Here is a 25,000-nt window from a genome sequence, read left to right on the forward strand (position 1 = left end):
CCCTCTGCTGGCTTCACTAATAACAGCAGCAACCACAGTTTTCCCCAGGAGGTCTCCCGTCCAGGTACTGTCCAGCCTCAACCCTTCTTATCTTCAGTGGGAAACCAGGCAAGAACTGCAGGGTGACATGGCTAAACCAGGGGTGGGCAATCTTATCGGGAAAGGGCCGGTGTAGCTGCTGGTTTTCATTCCAAACAAGCAGGAGACACACCTGATTCCACCTGATAAATCAGTTGATCTTGGCTTTCAGTAGAATCAGGTGTGGCTTCTGCTCGGTTGGGATGAAAACCCGCATCCACACCGGCCCTTTCCGGATAAGACTGCCCACCCCTGGGCTAAACTGTATGCTGTCTCATGTCATACTGGATTGGAGAACTTTCATGAAAGGAACTCATGAGTTCAGGCCACAGGTTTTCAGTAGGGTTCAGACTGATCCGAAACACAACCGTGTCCCACAGATCTCTGGCCAAGTCTTAACCTCCTGACACAGGCAATCTCTTGGAGATATATTCTTGGAGATATCCGATTTATTTTAGGTAAATATCCATGTACATCTCCATCTATCTTCCCAGGCTGGATTTAAATGCTTTAAAATATCCTTACCTCGACTACTGCGGGTTTCTTTTATGTTGAAAACCGTCAGAACGAAACACATTCTAGTGTGTTCAGACTGAAATACCCGTGTTGTGTTTAATGCTTCATGAACCACGATGAACCACGATGATCTATAGAGGACTTAGTTGTCCTTGATGATCTATAGAGGACTTATTTGTCCTTGATGATCTATAGAGGACTTATTTGTCCTTGATGATCTATAGAGGACTTATTTGTCCTTGATGATCTATAGAGGACTTATTTGTCCTTGATGATCTATAGAGGACTTAGTTGTCCTTGATGATCTATAGAGGACTTATTTGTCCTTGATGATCTATAGAGGACTTATTTGTCCTTGATGATCTATAGAGGACTTATTTGTCCTTGATGATCTATAGAGGACTTATTTGTCCTTGATGATCTATAGAAGACTTTCTTGCCCCCATAAGAAAGGCATTTATGGCACTTGGCAGACGTCCTTATGCAGAGTGACTTTTATCTCATTTATACAACTGAGCCGTTGAGGGTTAAAGGCCTTGCTCTGGGGCCGAGTAGAGGCAGCTTCACAGTGCCGGGACTTGACCTCACAACCTTCATTGTGAAGGTAGAATTCCAACGTCTTGACCACCCAGATACCACCAACCCACTTCATTATTAGGCTAACATCCAGTTAGCATTAGCTTAGGTAGCATCATAACAGCTGTGCTCACCACAGAACATGTTGGACTCTGGCTAAATGAAGCACGGACACAAGTTTGGACGATAATGACTCAAATCTGAGGGAATGAATTCGAGATACTGGCGCTGGAGTGACAGAAAGCTAAAATCTAATCTGTTCTGTGGTGTGTGTGTGTGTGTGTGTAGTTGTTTGCTGTCACTGAGTCACTGTTTTGGTCAGAGCGCTGAGGTCAGAGAGCTGGACAGACTAAAGGACTAAAACACTGTTGCATCACTCTCTTCAGGGCTAAATCTCACTGCACCGATACTCCCCAAAAAAAGGCATGATTCCCTATACATTAAAACTTGAATGCAATGTCAAATATATTTTTTTTAAAACGTGTATGTAAATCATGCATTATTTTTCCATGATGTGCTGATACACAGTGACATACACAGCTTGATGTCACAACATCCTGTGCGCTGGGTTGCTAGAGAAGTGTGGAAATGTGGAAATCCTGGACTGTTACACGCGGATGAAGACCTCACGACCGGGTCTTCATTTCTCACTAACCAGCAAGAGATTATAAACCGCAGAACAACGAGGTGAGATCACACCCTTTCATCGCACCGCGTACACTTTATACAATAACTTTCAGATTCGTGTTTCACACGGGGTCGGACCAGGTCACCGCACAGGTCAGGCCTGGCACGTGCTCATATCATATCGTATCATTCTGTATCTAACAAGCTGTTTATTGTGTCCAGATTATCGAGAAGAAATGAAAACCTCTCGGTTGTTGCGTGTAGACTTGGCCGTGATGGTGTCGTTCCGGTCCCTTCGTCCTGCTTCTCTCCTCTTTCTGCTCGTAATGACGGGTGAGTCTGAGCATCACGTGTTCACGTGAGAAGTTCATCCCTCTCTTTAAATCTGTAGATGTGGAGGGTTATTTTCCGTGAGAAACACCTTGTGGATTCCAGCGCATTCGCTCAGGGAGATATCAGCACTCGAGTACCTTTGGTTGTTTATTTATTTATTTATTTATTTATTTTAAAGCATTATTCAAGGCTTTTGAATTTGACTCGCTCGATTAAAGCCAACGCTTGTCTGAGCGCTTCCTCATATTAACCCGCAGACATGGAAAGAGAACCTTATTAAAAATGTCTTCGGTGGTTCATTTACAAACAGATCTTATCAGACACACACAGTTCAGTTCAATTTGATCTGTGTAGCGCTTTTAACGACGGACGCCGTCTCGAAGCAGCTTTACAGAAACGTATAAACACAGGATGGAGATTTTAAGCGTGTGAATTTGTCTCTATTGGGCGAGACGGTGGCGACGGTGGAGAGGAAAGAACTCCTTAAGATGATACGAGGAAGAAACCTTGAGAGGAACCGGCCTCAGAAGGGAACCCGTCCTCATCTGGGTCGAGACGGATAGTGTGAACGTAAAAGGAAGGTCATTATGGTTTAATATGAAGTCTGTTTGTTGAACTAGTCCACTGTTCGCTAAAGGAGATCTGAGAGTAAAACTGCATGTGGTAATCGCAGTCCCGAGGCCATCGCTAAGGCAACCGTCATCCCACCAACCACGGCGAGAACGTCCATGTGGACGTTCCATAAGACTTCAAGCGGTACCGTCCTCAGCAATCTCCAGGCTGTAGCCTCCAGTTGATGAGAGCTCCATCCAGACATAGGGCATCAGGATGGATCAGGCAGGTCCGGAGAGCAGGAACGGTCAGGATCACTGGCATCTCCATAAAATCATGTGTGGCTTGACAGAAGGAGAGAGGGAGAGATTGTTATGTAAACACACACACACACACACACACACACACACACACACACACACACACACACACACACACACTCATAAACCATTTCATACATGTGTATGTAAGTCCTGACTATGGCACAATGTCCTGCTGCTAATATTGCGCAATGTCATGTTGTAACGATGACGTCACCTATTGCGCAATTTACTTCTGCCCAAAGGACTTTCCATCTTTACCAACATATTTACACGCTATTGTCATTAAACCGTGTTCATTTTTTACATTTTTTTATATATATGTACAGAGTCTTTCTCCTTCCTTTCATATATCACAACCGTTTCAGTTTGATAACTGTGGGGGGGCGCAGGGGTGGTTCGTGGTTCGTGGTTAAAGGATCTGGGTGACTGATCAGAAGGGCAGGAGTTCAAGCCCCAGCACTGCCAAGCTACCACAAGGCCCTTAACCCTCAACTGCTCAGATGTATAAATGAGATCAATGTCAGTCACTCTGGATAAATGCTGTAAATGTAAAATGTAATAATCATGATGCTGGTTGTGTGTGTGTGTGTGTGTGTGTAAAGGAACTGACTGACTGGTACCGATTTGTGCGTATTAGTGAGTCGTTCAAAACTGTATTGTTTCCGCCAACCATATGATCACTGGACAACCCGCTCTACCACCTGAGCCACAACCGCCCGATTCAAGCAGTTTTCCATTATTATTATTATTATTATTATTACTAACACATTTTGTTTTGTTGGTATTTTGTGTTTCAGTTGTTGAATCTCAGGAAAATGTGGACGTGCGTTACACACTGCACTCCGTCTGTGCTCTAAGGGGATCCACAGTGACTATGGGCTGCTCTCACAGATATCGTTTCATTGCCATCACTAAGAGCGTTTTCTGGAGCAAGGAAGAGTCGGTGGTAGGTGTGTTGAACGAGTCTTCTGATCTGGCTTTAGACCCTGAGTACAGAGACAGGGTTCGGTACGGCAGAGACACTCGGCGAGACTGCTCCCTTACACTGAGCGATGTGACAGAACACGACCAAGGGAAGTATTACGCAACGATTATAATGACATCTGAGCGAAGAGTACAAGGTAGAGGTGGAGTCAGCCTTTCTGTCACGGGTAAGCTCCACGTTAGACTTCGTCCACGCAAAACTCCTGTCAGTCATTTTATAGACACTCCCTCCACCCCACCCCCCCTCACAAATCCCCCCCCCACACCCCCTCTCACACCCCCTCTTCCCCCTCTTCCACCCCTCACACCCCCTCTTCCCCCTCCCACCCACTCTTCCCCCTCTTCCACCCCTCACACCCCCTTTTCCCTTTCTTCCACCCCTTACACCCCCTCTTCCCCCTCTTCCACCCCTCACATCCCCTCTTCCCCCTCTTCCACCCCTCACACCCCCTCTTCCCCCTTCTTCCTCCCTCACATCCCCTCTTCCCCCTCTTCCCCCCTCACACCCCCCTAGCTCTTTGAAAGGAACGGCTAAAATATTCAAATACGACCACCCTGTGTGTGAAATACTGTGGCATATTATTATTATTATTATTAGTAGTAGTAGTAGTAGTAGTAGTAGTAGTAGTAGTTGTAGTATGGATGTACTAAACACGCTTACACATGATACATGATGAAAAGATGGCTAATATGCGTTAACAGTATTTACCTTTATAGCGTCTGAGTTATCGGGCGGTGGGGGGGGCGGTGGGGGGGGGGCGGGGGGGGTGCTTCCTTATGGTAACTAGGTGAGTTTTTTTTTTTTTTTTTGGAAGCTGGCTAACATTATGCTAACGATTACATTGTGTAATTCACACCAGTAGTCACGTTTGTTAGCGAATTAGACACATTACTAAATATATTCTACTGTATGTTGCATGAACCTTTTTGTCTTGTCTGGTCTGGATTTCATCAATCAACTACGCTAGCTGGTAGATGGTAGTTTACGCCAACAAGGCACGAGTACCTGTGTATCTAACATCACACTGTCACATTGCTAACCTTTTTCTCCGCAAATAATTCATATTTATTCAGCAGATTTTCACATTTATGCCCATTTTTGTGCATCACTTTTTGTTGCACATTTCATTACATTTGTGAATATTGTTATATTATTTGACTCTATAGAAACAAGGGGAAGGATATTTACTGTGACTGATCGATTCCAGTCACTGTTTTGGGGTATGGGGGGGTTGTTCTTTCTTTTTTTTTCTTTTTTTAAATAAATGAAAAAATTTAGCATATGATGCCCCCCAGAAGCAACATCACATCCCGTCAGCATGTTTTAAATGGAAAGAAAACTTGGGAAAAGAAGCTTCAGCCTTGTGTGTTTCCCGTCGTTCCTCTCGTTCGCAGAGCTTCAGGTGGAGATGGTTCCTGAGAGTGTGGTTGAAGGAGGTGAAGTCACTCTGACGTGTAAATCCACCTGCAGCCTGACCAACGCTCCGATTTTCACCTGGTACAAAAATGGACGTGATTTACACTCCTTCTACTGGTCTGACCGGCTTCATCTGCAATCGGTCAGTCAGGAGGATGCAGGAAGCTATAGCTGTGCTGTACAGGGAGAAAGTTATCGCTCCCCTGCTGTCACGCTTAATGTCCACTGTAAGTGCACATTTATTCATCCACCTTCAGGGAAAAAAATTCGAGGATTCCCATCACTAATCTCTTTATTCATGATTCGAATTGAATTTGGTTATGAATATAATTCTAATTTTCTCAAGTCTGATAAAGAATTCCTAAACAATCAAACTCATTCTAGTCGCAGGTGAGTAAGACGCTGTTGTTATTATTGCTAGCTGATTAGCTCAATGCGCAGTCTGGAAATAACCTTGCAGGCACTGCTTAATTCACATCAAATACTATAATATATTAATAACATATTAGGTAATGATATAGTCACGGAACAGGAAGTCACCTGTTCCGTCCTGACAGGAAAACACCATCGTGCAGCATTGTTCTGATTGTGTTCCTAGCTGTAGATCCTCCAAAAAGCGTCTCGGTGTCCGTCAGACCCTCGGGTGAGATAGTGGAGGGCGGTCCAGTGATTCTGACCTGCAGCAGTGACGCTAACCCAGCTGTGGAGGACTACGCCTGGTATAAAGGAACGACTCTATTAAGAACAGGAAACGATTATTTTATCGGCAGGATCAGCTCTGAGGACAGCGGAGAATACAAGTGCAAGGCCAGAAATCAATATGGAGAGAAATACTCTGATGGAGCAGTCTTAAATGTTTTGTGTAAGTGTTACATAGTATGAGTCAATAAATCTTGCAGACATTCATACACGTTTTTCTTTACAAATGAAATATCTTGTGTTTTGTCATCCTTCAGATCCTCCAAAGACAGTCTCGGTGTCCGTCAGACCCTCGGGTAAGATAGTGGAGGGCGGTCCAGTGACTCTGACCTGCAGCAGTGATGCTAACCCAGCTGTGGAGGACTACGCCTGGTATAAAGGAACGACTTTTATAGGAATAGGAAAACAATACTTCATTAGACGGGCCAGCTCTGAGGACAGCGGCGAATACAAGTGCGAGGCCAGAAATCGATACGGAGAGAAGAACTCCGATGGAGCGACTCTAATTATTTTGGGTAAGTGGTTGAATTCAGAGCAAATTGCTGACCATAACAAACGTAACAAAGTGCTCGAAAATCTGAGGTCCTGGTTTAAGATTAGCATCTTCTCTAGGATCTTTCCGATTCAATTCAGCTCAGCTTTATTTGTATGGCGCTTTTAACAATGGATTTTGTCTCGAGGAAGCTTCACAGAAACATATAAACACAGGATACAGCATAAACCTGATGGGGTCTTCTGCTGTTGTAGCTCATCCAACTCAAGGTTCGATGTCTGGTGCATTCTGGGATGCTTTTGTGTTCAAAGAGTGCTCTTTTGAGTTACGATATCCTTCCTGGCAGCTTGAACCAATCTGTCCGTTTCCCTCTGAGCGCTCGTATCAACAAGATGTTTCCATCCACAGAACTGTTGCTCACACAATTGTTTTTTTTCAGGAGGGGAGGGGTGGGGGGGGGGGGGGGGGGGGGGGGGGGTTAAACGCTAGAGACTATTGTGTGTGAAAATCCCAGGAGATCAGCAGTTTCTGAAATACTCAAACTGGCCTATTTGGCACCAACGTCCATGCCTCGGTTAAAGTGTCAGAGATCAGACTGTTTCCCCATTCTGACGTTTGATGTGAACTGAAGATCTTGACCTGTATCTGGGCGATTTTATGCGTTGATTAACTCATTAACTGCATGAATGAGTAGGTGTACAGGTGCTCCTGTTAAGCTGGCCGGTGAGTGTATTCTGTATACGGTGGGATGCTGCCACTGCTGCCCCGATGGACGAGCTGCCACTGATGTAGTTCTTTCTGTTGCCACATCTCACAGCCTTTAAGCCGCTAGATGCCCAGTTACGCACGTATGGCAAGGTTTCGTTTCAGGTTCACGCTTTTTACTCTTCCGGTGCTTGCATATTAACACACGTTGTTTTGGGATATCTGTAATTCAGGATATAAGTATCTCATATTTCTTTTCTTTTTTTCTTAGATCCTACATCAAGGGTCTTCGTGTCCATCAGTCCGCCTGGTGAGATAGTGGAGGGCGGTTCGGTGACTCTGACCTGCAGCAGTGATGCTAACCCACCTGTGGAGTATACCTGGTTTAAAGGAGTCATTTTTATGAGAACAGGAAAAACCTACACTATTAGCAAGATCAGCTCTGAGGACAGCGGAGAGTACAAGTGCAAGTCCAGCAGCCGATACGGAGAGAAGTACTCCAATAAAGTGACTCTACAGGTTTTGTGTAAGTGGTTTATTGCAACTGGAATTGTCCAGCTGAGCGACTGGGTCCTTCTTAAATATGCTAACATTTCTGTTATATTGTTTTTACAGACGCCCCTAAAAGTGTCTCAGTGTCCATCAGCTCCTCTGGTGAGATAGTGGAGGGCGGAGTAGTGACTCTGAGCTGCAGCAGCGATGCTAACCCACCTGTGGAGACCTACACCTGGTATAAGGTGAATGAAAGCTCACCTGTAGGATCTGGACAGAGTTACAGCTTCACGTTGAGCTCCAGGAGCAGTGGATGGTTTTACTGCGTGGCTCAGAATAAGTTCGGGAGTCAGAGCGCCGCTGCAGTGCCTCTCACTTCAGACGGTAAGACGCGTGATCGCATATTTAGGTGTAAGTTTGATATCTTGAAGCTTTTCTAGAGTAATTCTTTTCCTCTCTCAGTGTCTTTGTTTTCAGGTCACAGTTTCAGTTACATGGCTGTGTGCATAGCTGTTGGAGTCGGCCTCTGTGGGGTCGGAGTTTTAACAGCTGGACTCTTCTGCATGAGGTAGATCGCGGCCGTCTGTCTGTAAACGTGTAGCTACAGGTATTAAGCACGAGGCGGTACACTAAAGCCACCGTATGAGACGTATCCTGATACGGGCTTCACGAGACAGATCAGATATTCAGTTGTAATCCGTTCGTTTTGTCAGCGAACCGAAGCACGGCAATATCAATACTTGTATTAAAAGAAAAGTAGGTCAGAATTTATAATCTAAGGTGTTGGATAATTTTCCCCGATTATTAACATGTTATTGTCATCTTTGTCAGTGTCATTGATAATGATAATAACGTGTCTTTACTGGTCATGTATACATTATGGCACAGTGAAATTCTTTTCTTGGCGTGCCCCAGCATGTCCGGAAGTTGGGGTCAGAGGGCAGGATCAGACATGATACAGCGCTCCTGGAGCAGAGAGGGTTAAGGGCTTTGCTCAAGGTCCCAGCAGTGGTAGCTTGGCACTGGGGCTTGAACAGGGGCTTGAACCCCCGACCTTCTGATCCCGGACCCTTAACCCGGACCCTTAACCCGGACCCTTAACCCGGACCCTTAACCCGGACCCTTAACCCGGACCCTTAACCCGGACCCTTAACCCGGACCCTTAACCCGGACCCTTAACCCGGACCCTTAACCCGGACCCTTAACCCGGAGCCTTAACCCAGAGCCTTATCCCATAGCCTTAACCCGGAGCCTTAACCCGGAGCCTTAACCCAGAGCCTTATCTCATAGCCTTAACCCGGAGCCTTAACCCGGAGCCTTAACCCGGAGCCTTAACCCAGAGCCTTATCCCATAGCCTTAACCCGGAGCCTTAACCCAGAGCCTTAACCCAGAGCCTTATCCCATAGCCTTAACCCGGAGCCTTAACCCGGAGCCTTAACCCGGAGCCTTAACCCGGAGCCTTATCCCATAGCCTTAACCCGGAGCCTTAACCCGGAGCCTTAACCCAGAGCCTTATCTCATAGCCTTAACCCGGAGCCTTAACCCGGAGCCTTAACCCGGAGCCTTAACCCAGAGCCTTATCCCATAGCCTTAACCCGGAGCCTTAACCCAGAGCCTTAACCCAGAGCCTTATCCCATAGCCTTAACCCGGAGCCTTAACCCGGAGCCTTAACCCGGAGCCTTAACCCGGAGCCTTATCCCATAGCCTTAACCCGGAGCCTTAACCCGGAGCCTTAACCCAGAGCCTTAACACAGAGCCTTATCCCATAGCCTTAACCCGGAGCCTTATCCCATAGCCTTAACCCGGAGCCTTATCCCATAGCCTTAACCCGGAGCCTTAACCCAGAACCTTAACCCAGAGCCTTATCCCATAGCCTTAATCCAGAGCCTTAATCCAGAGCCTTAACCCAGAGTCTTATCCCATAGCCTTAATCCAGAGCCTTATCCCGGAGCCTTAACCCGGAGCCTTACTCCAGAGCCTTAACCCAGAGCCTTATCCCATAGCCTTAACCCGGAGCCTTAACCCAGAGCCTTAATCCAGAGCCTTATCCCGTAGCCTTAACCCGGAGCCTTAACCCAGAGCCTTAACAGCCAAGCCACCACTGCCCCCCATGTATTTCATGGCAACATTATTAATATGGGAAGATTGTTTGATGGTAGATTGTGCCTTCAATGATTAAATAACGAAACATCGGCGCTCCTACTGCTGTCTGATGCCCAGCTGACATGATTTCATTGTGTATATTTCCTCATGCCTCCTAAATTAGCCTCCGGTTACGCTACTTCCAGCACAACACAATCGTCTAGGTATATTTCTGAATTACATTCACAGAAAGCGTTCTTTCTCTTTCATCGCTGACTTTTCTTTGGATTGCTAGTTTTTAGACAACCGTGAGATTTATGTCTTTGATGAGTCACCGCCAGACGGTGTTGATGAGATTTTTCTAACAGCAGCTCTGACAGTAGCGCAGCTGCAAATCACGGGCTTATATCAGTGCGCTCGTTCCGATACCTTACCACAGTCGTGTAGTCTGAAAATCATCGGATTAGAAGTGTAAGTGTTGAATTAATGTTTATCGAAGGATTATGCAGATTTTTTTCCCTATGACGCCTAACACATCTAAAAAGATCGTGATGTTGTTGCTTATGTCAAGCGAGCTTTTTTTCCCTCCCTCGAGAGCAGGAGGATGATGCAGAAGCGAAACGCGGCTAGACGTCAGGTGAGTGTTACAGAACACTGTACAGCACATTGTCTGGACCTGTTTGCTGTCTGCTAAACATTTCTCATTCCATTGATCTGTACAGAAGCTAAATTCTTCTGCACGTTCTGACATAATCCTTAAATATTTACGGAAGGAGTCTCCAGTGTCAGTGCTTTGTAGCAGTCAGTAGGTTTCTCGGTAGCAAGACAAGCCAGGTTTCTTTTTCCGTCTTAGTACCTTCCAGAGAAAGAGAGGAAAGAGAGGATGTTGAGGAAACTAATGTTTGTAGCTGCTCTAAACTAAGTGAGAACAGGAACTCACAGCAGCTGCGTTCATTGTTAACCATGTCACACAGCCAGATGTTTTGTAATGAATCGTTTTGAGGGTTTTGCTATGAGTAACGCAGAGAATTGCTGGTGTTCTCTCTGCAGGATGGTGGCACTCGTGCTGAAGATGTGCTCTACGCGTCTCTTGAACCCATGACCAGGACGCCCAATGATGTGTACAGCACGCTTGCAGTAAGTGATGTTTCATTGACGTACTTCACTCAGACACTCTGGAAGGATATCGCAAAAACCCTACAAACCACTGATTAACGTCTTCACACAGACGGGTCCACACCCCAGACCTCCTGAGGACACGTATACAGCTCTGGAACCTCAGACCATCTCTCCTGATTACAACACGTTAACAGTGAGTGCTTCCATCAGTGCGTCGTCATTAACGTCATCCGCTCCTAGCCGTTAAAGTTCAACGGCACCGGTTTAAAGCAGTCAGAAGTCAAGAGGTGCCTGGGAATTTTCAAGACCATATTTTTAGGCACATTCAGCGCCCTCCATTAATATTGGCGCCCTTGTTAAATATGAGCAAAGAAAGCTGTGGAAAAAATTGTCTAAACTTTTGATCTTTTGTTCAAAAGATTCACCAAAAAAATACTCTGCTCTCACGGATATATCAAACAATTACAAACAAAAAACACAGGTTCTTTTTTCCTTCCTCTTCGTTTCTCCAAATAGAGTTCAAATAAAGTTAAAATAGCGTTTTAACTTTCTCCACCTTGGTTTTAAGGAGACCGGAGGCCGAAACTCAGAGGGGGGAGAAAATGATACTTTCACAAATATTCTTATAGGTGTGGACCTGAGAAAGAACCATATGCTAGCGTTCTTGCCCATGCACAGACTTATACAAAATATATCATCTCATTTACTTCCACCTCAAGCTGTTCATGTGTGTGTGTTTGTGTGTGTGTGTGTGTGTGTATGTGTGTGTCTTGTGTTTTTTTCTAGGCTGCGAGAAAGCATCATTGAGATAATCAGCAGCAAGGAGAGAGAGAGAGAGAGAGAGAGAGAGAGAGAGAGAGAGAGAGAGAGAGAGAGAGTATACTACACTTGAATAGTGACGTATACTCTCAGAGGGCAGATAGCGCCTTCCTCTGGGTAAAATGAAGTGTTACCAAAGCAACATACTGTACTTATGTTTTTATTTATTTTTTTAATTCCATACATCAGTCTTAGTGCTCTCATGTCTTTCAGTTCTGAGTTTACTCCACTTGCTTTTGTTTTTGTTTTGATCTCCGCCCATCATAACCCTTTGGCTGATTACACTAATGTGTTCACCTGTTCTGTGTCACACTTATAGGCTTACAGTATACTGCTTTCTGTCCCGAGTTCCCTTTGTTTGCGAGTCTACTCTCTGTGTTCCTTGTTCCTTGCTTTTGACCTGCCTGTGTTTCGATCCCACCAATGATTATCGGATTTGTCCGAATAAAGAAAACGCTGAGTTTATGCACCTGTGCCCTGCCTTCAGTCGGGGGACGGACGGACGGACGACAAGCCCTCTCAGCTGCCTAGCCTGAACAGATCTGCCTCTTTCGTAATCCACAGATTCCACAGAGAACCACACAAGAGAGCACCAAGCTAATGCTGCACTCTCACTTCTTTACATGCAAATCACCCTTCTCGGTACTGACGTCTCAAATCTGTTTGCCACTGAACTGCAGGCTGTCCCATGTCGCACAGGGTTGGAGAACATTTGCAAGAGGAACTTGAACGTCCCTCCATGTAAAGCACTTACGCATTTAAATTTTCATGATTGTACACGTAAACTGCCTTTAGGAATTCAGGCCAGAGCTTTTAGTAGGATTGCAAAACACAACCATATCCCACAAGTAATACTGTATTGATTTGGGTGGGTGGGGGGTTTTTTATGGAGGGGTGGGGTTGTGGGGGTTTGTGTGTGTGTGGGAGGGGGGGTTATTATCTTGTTGAAAAATAATAGTGAAAACAATGGCCAAGTCTTAATCTCCGAACCCAGATTTTGAGATCTTTTAAGAATATCCTGGTACTTGGTCGTCTTCACAAGTGGCTTATAAATACTTTAAAATATCCATCACTTGACTGGTGTAGGTAAACCACCATCTATCGAAAGCTCTTTGGTTTTCCACGTGGTGATGGTTTCAACGTTTGTGCAACTGTGTGTGTGGTTCACGTGTTCATTTCGAGGATTACAAATTGTTTGCATGCATTTCATATACTGTGGTGCGTGAACGTTTGTGAATTTTCTATATATCTGCATAAATATGACCTAAAACATCATCAGATTCTCACACGAGTCCTAGAAGTAGGTAAAGTGACCCAAATTAAACAAATGAGATAAGAATATTGTAGTTGGTCATTTATTTCTTGAGGAAAATTATCCAATGTTCCATATCTGTGAGAGGCAAAAGCATGTGAAGCTCTACGTTTAGCAGTTAATTTGAAGGTGAAATTAGAGTCATGTGTTTTCGATCAACGGGGCGACGATCGGGTGTGAGTGAGTGATTTATTTAAAGAACAGGGATCTATCAAGGTCATGATAGTTGTTGGTTGATCATGGCACGAACAAAAGAGATTTCTGACGACCAGGCGGGAAAAGGTCACGGAACCATCTCTAAAGAGTGTGGACTCCACCGATCCACAGTCAGACAGATTGTGTAAAAATGGAGGGAATTTAAGACCAGTGTTACCCGCTAGAGGAGTGGAGACCAACAAAGATCACTCCAAGAGCCAGACGTGTAGTAGTCCGCGAGGTCACAAAGGAACCCAGGAACCTCTCACATTGGCTGATGTTAATGTTCATGAGTCCACCATCAGGAGAACACTGAACAACAATGGTGTGCGTGGCAGGGTTACAAGGAGAAAGACACGGCTCTCCAAACAGAACATTGCTGCCCTTCTACAGTTTGATAAAGATCACGTGGACCAGCCAGAAGGCTAGTGGAAAAAAATGTTCTGTGGATGGATGAGACCAAAATAGACCTTTTTGGTTTAAATGAGAAGTGTTGCGTTTCAGCATAAGACCCTTATCCCATCTGTGAAACATGGTGGTGGTAGTATCTTGGTTTGGGACTGTTTTGCTGCATCTTGGCCAGGACGACTCGTTATCTTTTTTTTTTTTTTTGTAATTAACACTTTTATTGATTCACAAGTTAACACAAAGAGACAAACAACATATATAATGAATCAAACTGTTTTAACATAAATCCTCACTATAACCCCTCCCCCTAACAACCTCCCACCCCACCCCACCCTGGTCCCCCCACGAACACCCCCGTGGTCAATAAAATATAAACTCACATATCCAAAAAATAATAATAATAAATGAATAAATAAATAAATAAAAATACACACAATTAAAAAAAAAGGAAAATACAATAATCAAGTATAATCGTAGACTAAACTCTAAATTATACTCTCCACCGCCCTCCTCGGGAGGCCCCCAAAAACGCCAACTAACTGCTCCATTTCTTCCTGAAGGAATTCCCAACTCCAATCCACGACTCGTTATCATTGATGGAACAAAGAATGTTGAATTTTGATACCAATGATTTCTAAAGGAAAATATCAGGACATCTGTACGTGATCTGAATCTGAAGAGAAAGTGGGTCATGCAGCAAGACAACGACCCTAAACACACGAGTCGTTCTACTAAAGAACGCTTAAAGAAGAATAAAGTGAATGTTCTGGAACGTCCGAGTCAAAGTCCTGACCGTAATCCAGTAGAGATGTTGTAGAAGAACCTGAAGCGAGCAGTTCATGTGAGGAAACACACCAACACCCCAGAGTCGAAGCCGTTCTGTACTGAGGAACGGGATAAAACTCCTCCGAGCCGACGTGCAGATGATCAACACTCACCCCAAACGTTTATCTGCAGTGATTACTGCACAAGGAGTCACACCACACACTGAAAACACACGTTCACATACTTTACCCCTCACAGATATGTCATACTGGATCATTTTCCTCAATAAATAAATGACCGAGTATATTGTTTTTGCCTCATTTGTTTAATTTGGTTCTCTTTATCTACTTTTAGGACTTGTTTAAAAATCTGACGATGTTTTATGTCATATTTATGCAGAAATATAGAAAATTATAAAAGATTTACAAATTTTCAAAGCACCACTGTATAGTCTTTTGGTGTATAAATAAATAAATAAATAAATAAATTAGCTTGTATATAATTTAATTTTTCGCTCATTTTTGAGAAGGGTGCCAATAAATCTGGAGTTGGCAGGTGAGTATACAGGTGCAGTAAACAGTGTACAAGCATGCCACAAGTAGGAAGGATAAATCCATCACCGCTAAACGCGCCACTATCAGCAGGTAGTCAAACAGCACCGTGGGTCATGTGGCAAACCTTTAACCTAAAAAAAAAACAACAAGATTTGACTTTAAAAACAAAACAAAAAAACAGCCGACAGAGAATTTCATTCCAAAATGAATCTCGGATGTTAACGATAAAGATCAACGTGCAGGTGGTTCATGATGGATTTTTACTTTTCTTTAACCTGTGACTTCAAATTGTATTTATTTTTCCACGAGTGGGTTATTTATCTGGGTTATTTATTTATTGTTTATATTTACTCTCAAAACAGGTGTGTTGACTGTATAAATATTACCACGCACCTCGAGCTTGATTGCAGGTGCCCACGACATGAAAGGAATGACACAGGTATGAGTAATGACCTGGGGGTGGAGCCATGGTAGGGTTAGAGAGAGGGTGTGGCCCACACGCACGCCCACGCACGCCCACGCACAGCATTTTATACACGTTGAGATTAGGAGGTGGGAAATCAGGAGATACAAAATGATTTTTTTTTTTTTTTTTTTTTAAATGAAAGCACAAATTTGGAAAAAATTCCAACCGAGGTTAGAAAGCATTCGTGGGTTGAGAATTCGTTCTTCCTCAAATTCCTGGCACCTTTCAACACCCCCCTCCCTCCCTCCCTCCCTCCCTCCCCTCCCTCCCTCTCTCTCTAATTCCCTCTCTCTCGTTCTCTTCCTCATATGTGAGCAGTGAATCCTCCTACAAGCGTCCTACGTCTGAAGAGGAGAAGCCCTGTTCCTCCTCAAAATTGGGTATGTAGGGGTGTGTGTTTATTTTTTAAAAAAATAAGGAACTTTTTTTTTCATCCGTCTCATCTGGTGTTTCTAAAACAAGTAGCGCACAAAGATTATACACTGTGGACTAAGGAATTTTTTTTTTAAATGTTATGATTCTGTGGAATATCACCAAGTGTTATATGAATATTATATATGATCCATGAGTTTTGTAACACTGCTGCTGAGATAAAACAGAACACGTGGTTGTAGGATTGCTGTAGTGTATGTGACCGTGCTGTAGATGATCAGAGGAACACTGTTGTTTATCGTTTCCGCTTGTTCAGTGCTGTTCGTTACGCTACACCTTGGGATGAGCACATGATACACTGTATGATGATGATTTTTTATTATTATTCTTTTTTTAAAGATATATATAAATATATATGATAAAAGTGGGGCTTTGATGAAGTTATAAAATGTTGAATAAGAATAATGGAGTTAAACTCTCTACGAGTCAAACTAATCTAAACTGGAAAGAGAAAAACTACGTCAACAGTTTCATCCACTTCTTTCTACCTCTTTTATTGTTACATAGACGCTCTTGTGTACACATTTGAATAAGCAAGCACGTGCGCGTGTGTGTGTGTGTGTGTGTGTGTGTGTGACTGACTACAGTGGAAAATCCACAGTGACATTTAACACCACTGAAGTGAATGCCACCAAACTTGCTGGTCAGGAAAGTACTGATGTAAATCCGTACACAAATATTTCCCATGAATTCCACAAAAAGAGAAAGATAGGGAGGCCGAGAGAGTGCGTGTGAGCGAGAGAGAGAGAGAGAGAGAGAGAGAGAGAGAGAGAGAGGGAGGGGGAGACTCATTTTAATGATACGAATCAGAAATAGGACGAATATAACAAATGAAACAAAGTAACGTTTTCTTTTGCAGGTCCATCAGCGCTGGTCATGGAGTTGAACCCTCCTCCACCGTACCCAGGCCCCACCGACCCCTCACAAGGAGGTGTTTACCCTCCAGTAACAGGTACTGTACACGATCCTGCTTATTCTAGGAATGTAGTTATTCTGCAAGCGGGGCCTGTACAAGGAAAGCGCTTATAGACTAGCACAGGAACTGGTAGAACAGTCTGGTTTAGTCTGATGTTTTTATTTATTGCTCCTCAAGGAAGCGTATGTTGCTCTAAAACCTGTATACACCGTTCAGCGTTGATGGTGCCTTTCCAGGTGTGAACACCCACTCCAAAAAAAGTCTGTCAAATCCCTGCAGCTCCCAGAATACTCCATCAATTCCAATCAATTCCACAGACAGTTTGAGCGATCCTGTCTGCTCCTTCAAAAACCGTTCTGCTCTCCGGACCGGCCTGGACCGGCCTGGACCGGCCTGGACCGGCCTGGACCGGCCTGGACCGGCCTGGACCGGCCTGGACCGGCCTGGACCGGCCTGGTGCCTGCTTCTGGAGATCTGGTCGCTGGGATGCCGGTCACTGTTGCTCAGGACGGCCCCGTATAGACAGTCTAGGGACACTTGGAAGCTGTGGAGATGCCATTGTACGGCAACTAACGCGGGCAGTTTTGGTGCGGTGTCTTTTTGCACCTGTGTCTCCATCAGTGGACAGTGCATGAGTTCAGCAGAACAGACTTCATGTTGAGACTGTGGTGAATCTCCCGGTTACACATCTGATCCCACTGAGGACGGGTTCCCTTCTGAGTCTGGTTCCTCTCAAGGTTTCGTCCTCATTATCATCTCAGGGGGTTTTTCCTCGCTGCCGTCTCCGGCACCTCTGGCTCGCTCGTCAGGGACAAATTTAACGACGTAAAATTGCGATTGGAAATGTATATGTTTCTGTCAAGCTGCTTTGTGACAATGTCCGTTGTGAAAAGCGCTACACAAATAAAACTGAACCGAATTGAGAAAAGTTCGACCGATCCCAGGCACTCCCGAAAACTTTTAACCACTTGTAGCTGCTCCCAAAAAAGGTTGACCGATCCCACCTGCTCATGAGCGTCATAATAACACTGAATATGGTTTATGCAGCGGTTGCATGTTGATTTGCTTGCCTTTACACGTTATACTTTCCCTGTATGGCGTATGTAGGATGAATTTGCTACTTGCTTACCCACAGTTGTACAGGACAATGTGTATCCAGCTCCCCCAAAATACAGCGCCGCAGTGGTTCAGCCCGAGATAATGGTGGTCCAGCCACCAGCTATCCAGACCCAACCAACTGTGATGATGGTAAACCCTGTGGGTGAGTGTTCAACAGTGTGTGTGTGTGTGATTTGTATTTTTTAGAGTTGCTATGATGGTTTGGGTTTCACCAGTCACAAATATATCTTAATAAAACCATGACACAAATATAACTCGTCAGTTCATTGCACGTGTCTTTTTCCGCCATGAAATTGTAATAGGAGGATGCGTTCGTACTGGCTAATTATTTCATTTTCAGAATGAAAAAAAGAACATTAATGATTTTTATTTATTTGTTTGTTTGTTTATTTATTTTAAAAAGCAAAATAAACACTAATTCTGCCCAACTCTGCTTAGCACACAAAACACACTAAAATGCCAAAGCCCTGGGTGGTGAGTCACAGACTTTTCATATTCATAAACACAAGAACGTGGGGAAAGAATAACATTAGCATGCAGTTGTAGATGTTAAATATGTAAATGTATGGGGAGGGAGTGGACTGTTTCCATGGAAATGCAAAAATATCTGCATGCCGATGGAAATACAGGATCGTGTCGACCTTGTGGGGAAAGAAGTAAAAAGTAAAAAGTAAATGGATGTGTGTATGTATGTGTGTGTGTGTGTGTGTGTGTTTGTGTGTGTGTAGTTGTTCAACCAGGTCTGACAGATATTCCTACTCCAATGAAGTGCACTTACTGCCAACAACAAATTGTCACCACGACCCAACATGTCAACGGACTCCTGGTCTGGGGATCTTTTGGAGTCCTGTTAATCTTCGGGTGAGAGAGCACACACACACACACACACACACACACACACACACACACACACACATAACTCTACCACAGTCTGAGTCGTCTAGTCTAAGACCACTAGTAAAAATGCATCTATTTTGCTTTATTTTCTAATTTAATACAACAGGTTTTGCATTGTATTGACCAACAAATATATAACCCACAAATTTCTGCTTTATTAGTTATTTAATCTTTGTGTCACAAAATACTCATCAATCCAATGATTAAAATGAATAAATGATCCGCCCATTCAGTTTGCAACACTGCATAGCATTTAACAGTTTAAAATTGGAAATCGCTGGGTGCCAATACTTATGCTTACACATACCACGTTGCTCTGTCGGGTCTGATTGCCGCGCAGGATTTGGCCGTGCTGTCTGATCCCCTTCTGCGTGGATTCGTGTAAAGACGTCCAACACTCGTGCCCCAGCTGCAAGAACGTTCTGCACATTTACAGACGCATGTGAGAAGCCGGAGAACCCGGAGAACCCGAAGAACCCGAGCCCTCACTGTGCTTAAACTCCCCCCCCCCCAAAAAAAAAAAAGTCATGTTGAAAAGTTTTGCTTTATTCTGTTCTCCACTTTCCTCTTTCGCTTCACTTTCACACGAGGGACATCTCCTGAGAACATCGTGTCTCGGAGATGAGAAAGATCGGCGTGACTTCAGTATTGTAAGGTTCTAGCTTGCTTTTTTTTTTTTTTTTGGGGGGGGGGGGGGGGGGTTGAAAATTCAGAGTTAACCACGTAACCACACGAAGAGTTTATTTTCATTTTCATTTTAAAGCTCCGTCACCAAACGCGCGGATGAGCTTGGTCTTATCATCAGAACGCAACATGAACAGCCTTAGACGATCCAGATCCATGTTCTGTTGGCCAAAAGATTGGAAATGGAGGAAGTACGCGGAGTCAGCATTCCAGCCATGGTAATTCCAGATCTTTCACAGGAAGCTCGTTTTCCCGTTTCTTTCTAAACCAGACGAATATTGTGATATTTTAACCACCGATTCAACCGATCCGAAGCCTCGGTGCAACTTTCCAGCGTTTAACGAGTCTAGAAAACATATTTTGCAGTAGTTTTACAATGTATAGATGATGATAATAACAAAAACGTGTTCAAATTTTTCCTTTCTAATTTCTCCGAAATTCAACGCTGCAGATTGGAAGTCATGAGTCATTAAAGTGAGCTGGAAATGAAATGAAATCTCGGTACTGCAGAGTTTCTCTGTCTGGAGATAGAACCTTATGATGCTAAGTGAACGGCGTGTTTATCTGTAATGTGTGTGTCTGTAATATATCGTAGTGTAGTGTTTGTTGAAATGTTTATTAGAACGACTGTGAACTGGGGTTGTTTTTTTGTTTTGGACTAGATCACTTTGTAATGAGTGATTTGTTTACTCTCGTTAACTTCCTGTACATATATTAAGAAGTATATGTTTATATATTTATATATATATATATATACATACATATAAATATGTAATTTTCTTTATTATTTTTTTTTAATGTGTATTTTACTATGCACATGTGTATATGTAGGTGTAGGTGTAAGTATGTGATATAATGTTCAAAGTTGTATTTTTCCTCATATTTGTCAAATCATTTTTTTCTGCTTCATTCATGGTCTCTGATGTTAACTATTACACCAGAACTGTACTTTACTCCAATACTATTGAATACTATTGAATACTATTGAATACTATTGAATACTATTGAACTATACGGAAAACTTGTACTCTTCGTCTTAAAAGTGAATTTGAATTTGTACCTTTCAAAGCACCTGTTTAAAAATCACCCAGGTTGTTTTTCTCCTCCTTTCGCTCAGCTGCTACGCCGTTCAGTTGTGCAGTTTGTTTGGTTTTTTTTTTTGTTTGTTTTTTTTTTTTTGTCATTTGTTTCAATCAAATTGACGTCAGTGTCACATGAAACGCTGCAGAACTGAGGCTGATCAGTCTTTGAGTAAAGGTCAGCACCACTCTTTAATCTGCTCGGCACACACCGCCCACGACCTGTTTCTTACTTCATTCCAAATGTTGTATTAAAAAATGTTTTTAAAAGCTGGACAAGACTGTCTGCTGGATCAGAATTTTCCTTTTGCCTTCACTTACTTAATTATGTCCTGCGTTATGTTCTCTCTTCTTTTTCGATCAGTTAAAAGTATTTATTTTTGCTCTTGAATACTTGACATTGTTCATATGTGGATAGTTTTGGGCTTTACGTTGATGCATTTCACTGAGGAAGGTGTTGACGCAGTACCGAGGATCGAGTGCTGAAGGTTTATTAAACATGCAAGACACAGTCAGAATCCCAACATAGACTAATAAGTCAAAAACAATAAGTGACTGTATATGAATAAGCAGAAAGCGTGTGTGCGAGTGTGGGGTGGGAGACCTCTGCTGGCATACAGGTGCCATGACATGAGCTGGTGTCACTCTGGAATGATTGTTGTTGATATTTATTAGGGCTGGGTATCTCGACCGATTTGACGATTCGATTTCGATTTCGATTCGATTTCGATTAGTTATCAATATTTCATTTAAAATGTTCATTTTGCAGACATGAAATCCATATTTTAATATAAACACTGGTAACTGAAACCCTCCTAATTAGCTACATTACTGAAATGCACATTTATGGCAACAACTGGGTCGACACAATTATGTTCAATTACTTTTTACTTTAACTTTGAGTAACAAACATGGTAAAAAGAAATCCTAAATATTTACAAACAATGCACACATGGTAAGCGCAAACTGCACACAGGGCAGTACTGTAATAATAATAATAATAATAATAATAATAATAATAATAATAATAATAAAGAAAAGATAAAAACTATAGTGAAATGCATTAACATCTTGAAACGTTTAAGAAATAAAACCGTTTTCAAAATTTAAAACATGGCCGATGGCGACATCTCCAGGACGAGAGGTGAACTACAGATAATATTCACATCCTCTCAATGAAGCGCGCATGAAGCTTCGATTCGTTCAACTGAAGATCGATTAAAATCGGAGAATCGATTAATATTCCTAGCCCAAATATGTACACTGTTAATGGACTGTAGTATGCTTATTAGCATTCTAGACTTGTTGGCAAAACCTTATTGAGATTCCAGTCAAAAGTTCAGTATGTTGAAATTCTATTAGAATTGTGAGGCAGGTAAAAATAAAAAATGTAAAAAAAAATAAAATAAATAAATTAAAAATAAAAAGAAACCAGCACATACTGTATATTCTCCTCCTTACAGTACTTTATCAGACAGATAATCACACAAAAAGCTTTGAAAGTGAAACACACACACACACACACACACACACACACACACACACACACACACACACATTAAGCTTACGTAAACCGTCACGAAGCCAGAAACGCCCGGGCAGACACAGAGGATGGAATAGATCAGTAAAATGACAAGAAGTCAATCATGAAACCTTCAACTGAGCTCTAAAATAAACTGAACATTAAAAAATAACACTAGAGAATTTGTGTGATGAAGGTTAGAATAAAAATATGATTATTATTATTATAAAAATGATTTTGTTGTTTGGTTTTGTTTGGTTTTGGACACGTTTTACACACACGAACGGAGAAACCCGAGTCAGTCTCGAAGAGCCCGACGAGTTCCCTTCGGCCTGTCCTTCACGCGCACCGCATGAACACTTCAAACAGAATCCTTTGAGTTTTCCCGCGCACCTGAGATCCTAACGAGGTGACGTCACCTAAGGTCTGAGCGCAGCGTGGGTGAACGGAAAGATCCTGGACACTCCTCTCCAGTCCGATCTGAGCGCCTCGGGACGGCGCGGGGTCACTGTCTCCGCCTGCGTGCTTTTTTCATAATTCGGGTAACATCGTGTGTGTCGTTTTGATTTCTTTGCTATTACGGCGCACCTGGTTAGAGGTATGACAGGGGGGTGACTTTCTCCTTCTCTCCTCCTCTTTGCCCCGACGCTGTGATCCTCTCGAGCACCTTACAGGTTTGTACACTTTCCTGGTAACTCTCATAGGAGAAGCATCCAAATAACTTCTCTTCCTCTCTCTTCATTCCAAACCACAGGTATGTGTGTGTGTGTGTGTGTGTGTGTGTGTGTGTGTGTGTGTGGGGTGGTAGGTAGAAGGTGTAGGTGTGTAGTATGTGTTTAATTTGTGCCATTTACCAACGATAGATAGATAGATAGAGCTCTTATTTGTTTATTTATTTATTTATCTATTTATTTATTTATTTAAAATGATGAGAAGGTATTGTTGATGTGATGAAGTTAATTCTTTTCCCATAACAGCTTGTACAAAAGTGTTTAATTCCTCCTATATCGCAGGCATTTCACAACAACTGCAAGCGTTTCATTTATTGGAGAACAACACGGCATGATGTTGGTGTTGAACGTCGTGGAACAAGTCGCCCCGACTCCTGTCCTCACTGACATTTGTTGCAGCTATAAAGTCGTTCCCCTCGCTAGTCTCGTTTTCTTGTTGTTGTTTCTTTTCTTTTTCTTTTTTCTTTGTTTTGTTTTTTTTTAAATGAGAATGAGAAACGCTACGGAGAAACCTCAAAGCGTGAACTCCTCTGCCCTGAAGATGTCAACAACAACAACAACAAACAAGATGACAGATTTTAAAATAAATAAATAAATAAATAAATAAGCCTTTACTCTTCTTACTGTAAAAGGCTCTCGACTTATTCTAAAATGAATAGAAATAAAATGACTAAAATGGCACCAAAAAAAAAAAAATCCATACTGCAGTTAAATGATCATTCGGAAGGTTTCACGGTTAATACACGCACACGCGTGTGTCCGACAGTGTTTATTACTTTGAATATCGAGTACTGCTGTAGAATCAGAAGGTCTGCGTTAAGGTCTGAGCGAGAGGCTGCTCACGGGAAAAAGAGAAAAATTCGGAAAGCTAGAAATGATTCGGTGTAACGGAGCTGGTATTTTCTCTTGTCCAGGTGTTTGCGCATGGCGAGTAGCTCTGCTCCACCATATACTGGACCACCGCTGGAGTCCTCCAGTTACGCACAGCAGAAAGCCCACGCTCCTCAGCCAGCTCCTCGCACACACCTAAGCACTGTACAGGTAACGCCCTGTGAAGGGAGCTGACAGGATTCCCACACAAACATTCATCTTTCTTCCTCCAAGACACCTGCGATGCTTCTCAAACCATGCTCTCTTTTTCTCTATCTATCGATCGATCTATCTTTGGGATATAGAGTGGTCCCTATAATCACCAGCAGTCTCCTGGCCCTCAACACCACAGGTACAGTATATGTCCAGCACACACTTTTGTAAATTGCAGCGTTCTAGACCGAGTTATTTTTGTCAGCGAGCAGAATGCTAAATGACTGTCATGAATATCAGACCCGAAAGTAAGAGACAAGACTATCAGGCCAAAGATAACGCTGGTTTCTATCAGAGAAGGATAGAAGGAAAGGAATCAAGCTTCTACCTTTTTTTTCTCTCTCTCTCTTTGAGAAGATATTTGGCCATAGAGAGCATCTCGGTTCCACCGTATCCTGGCCCACCTCTGGATTCGCACTCCGCCAGTTCTGTACAGCAGGAAGCCTACAGCCACCAGTGTTACAGACTCAGACTTGCCTTTACCGCAGGCATTGGTCTCGCTAAAAAATGGTCTCGGCCTTGACCGTGAGGTTCTAAAAAAACCGGTGTGTTCTAGTAGTAGCCTAATGATATCCCTGAATGTATTGTCCAGGTTGATTCTGGAGGATTACTCAGGAGTCGTTCTGAAGAGAATTCGCTCGTTTGATGCGGGGGATATATTAAAGCTGAAATAAAGGCTTGATCTCGACCTTGACTCCATTACGACTCGGTCTGGACTAGATTTTGGCGAGCCTTGGTGCTGGCACATTCATACCAGCAGTGGTTTGGGTTGCGTAACTCAGGCCACCACTGTAATATTATAATAAAAACACAATTCCGAGAATCACAACGACGCCAGACGGGCTGATCAGGATGGCGTCGTGTCAGACAGATGCATAACAAAGTAAGAGACAAAATTACTAAAGAAGGAAGGAAGGAAGATTCTAACCGAGTCTCCTCTTCTTTTTTCTGCTCCAGTCCTTTGCCCATGGAGAACATCCCTGATCCACCATATCCTGGCCCACCTCTGGACTCTTGGTC

At 43.2% G+C, this 25,000-nt stretch overlaps 3 protein-coding genes across 4 annotated transcripts in view; all 3 read left to right on the top strand.

Annotated features, from left to right (window-relative positions):
• Nucleotides 1-1,724: 1,724 nt before the first annotated feature.
• LOC108258431 (B-cell receptor CD22) lies at nucleotides 1,725-12,678 on the top strand. Its single transcript, XM_053676295.1, has 13 exons — nucleotides 1,725-1,857; nucleotides 2,020-2,130; nucleotides 3,803-4,156; nucleotides 5,385-5,633; nucleotides 6,005-6,268; nucleotides 6,363-6,620; nucleotides 7,575-7,829; nucleotides 7,919-8,179; nucleotides 8,258-8,363; nucleotides 10,480-10,516; nucleotides 10,930-11,016; nucleotides 11,108-11,191; nucleotides 11,785-12,678. Exons 2-13 carry the CDS (start codon nucleotides 2,034-2,036, stop codon nucleotides 11,803-11,805), a joined length of 2,073 nt encoding a protein of 690 aa, XP_053532270.1. The 5' UTR covers nucleotides 1,725-1,857; nucleotides 2,020-2,033; the 3' UTR covers nucleotides 11,806-12,678.
• Nucleotides 12,679-15,790: 3,112 nt separating this feature from the next.
• LOC108258467 (lipopolysaccharide-induced tumor necrosis factor-alpha factor homolog) lies at nucleotides 15,791-20,918 on the top strand. The gene is made up of 5 exons (XM_017457126.3): nucleotides 15,791-15,897; nucleotides 16,809-16,901; nucleotides 18,001-18,126; nucleotides 18,713-18,845; nucleotides 19,222-20,918. The coding sequence occupies exons 2-5, from the start codon at nucleotides 16,826-16,828 to the stop codon at nucleotides 19,325-19,327; spliced, it is 441 nt and encodes a 146-aa protein (XP_017312615.1). The 5' UTR covers nucleotides 15,791-15,897; nucleotides 16,809-16,825; the 3' UTR covers nucleotides 19,328-20,918.
• Nucleotides 20,919-22,642: 1,724 nt separating this feature from the next.
• The window catches only part of LOC108258451 (uncharacterized), an 11,099-nt gene continuing 8,741 nt past the window's right edge, over nucleotides 22,643-25,000 (top strand). Inside the window, exons 1-4 of one of the 2 annotated variants that reach the window (XM_053676315.1) lie at nucleotides 22,643-22,840; nucleotides 23,812-23,938; nucleotides 24,073-24,119; nucleotides 24,938-25,000. The exon at nucleotides 24,938-25,000 is cut by the window's right edge and continues 55 nt beyond it. In XM_053676315.1, the coding sequence (XP_053532290.1) occupies nucleotides 23,822-23,938; nucleotides 24,073-24,119; nucleotides 24,938-25,000 (227 nt within the window). In that variant the 5' untranslated portion in view covers nucleotides 22,643-22,840; nucleotides 23,812-23,821. The other variant, XM_053676316.1, reaches the window with a different exon arrangement.

This window comes from Ictalurus punctatus, chromosome 26 (genome assembly GCF_001660625.3).
Source record: "Ictalurus punctatus breed USDA103 chromosome 26, Coco_2.0, whole genome shotgun sequence".
Taxonomy (NCBI): domain Eukaryota; kingdom Metazoa; phylum Chordata; class Actinopteri; order Siluriformes; family Ictaluridae; genus Ictalurus; species Ictalurus punctatus.

Coding starts and splice junctions, on each gene's coding strand:
- LOC108258431 (XM_053676295.1), top strand. CDS start 2,034: ATGAAAACCTCTCGGTTGTTGCGTGTAGACTTGGCCGTGATGGTGTCG. Junction 2,131..3,802: donor CTTTCTGCTCGTAATGACGG/GTGAGTCTGAGC, acceptor TTTGTGTTTCAG/TTGTTGAATCTCAGGAAAAT. Junction 7,830..7,918: donor AGTGACTCTACAGGTTTTGT/GTAAGTGGTTTA, acceptor TTGTTTTTACAG/ACGCCCCTAAAAGTGTCTCA.
- LOC108258467 (XM_017457126.3), top strand. CDS start 16,826: ATGGAGTTGAACCCTCCTCCACCGTACCCAGGCCCCACCGACCCCTCA. Junction 16,902..18,000: donor TGTTTACCCTCCAGTAACAG/GTACTGTACACG, acceptor GCTTACCCACAG/TTGTACAGGACAATGTGTAT. Junction 18,846..19,221: donor GGAGTCCTGTTAATCTTCGG/GTGAGAGAGCAC, acceptor ATTGCCGCGCAG/GATTTGGCCGTGCTGTCTGA.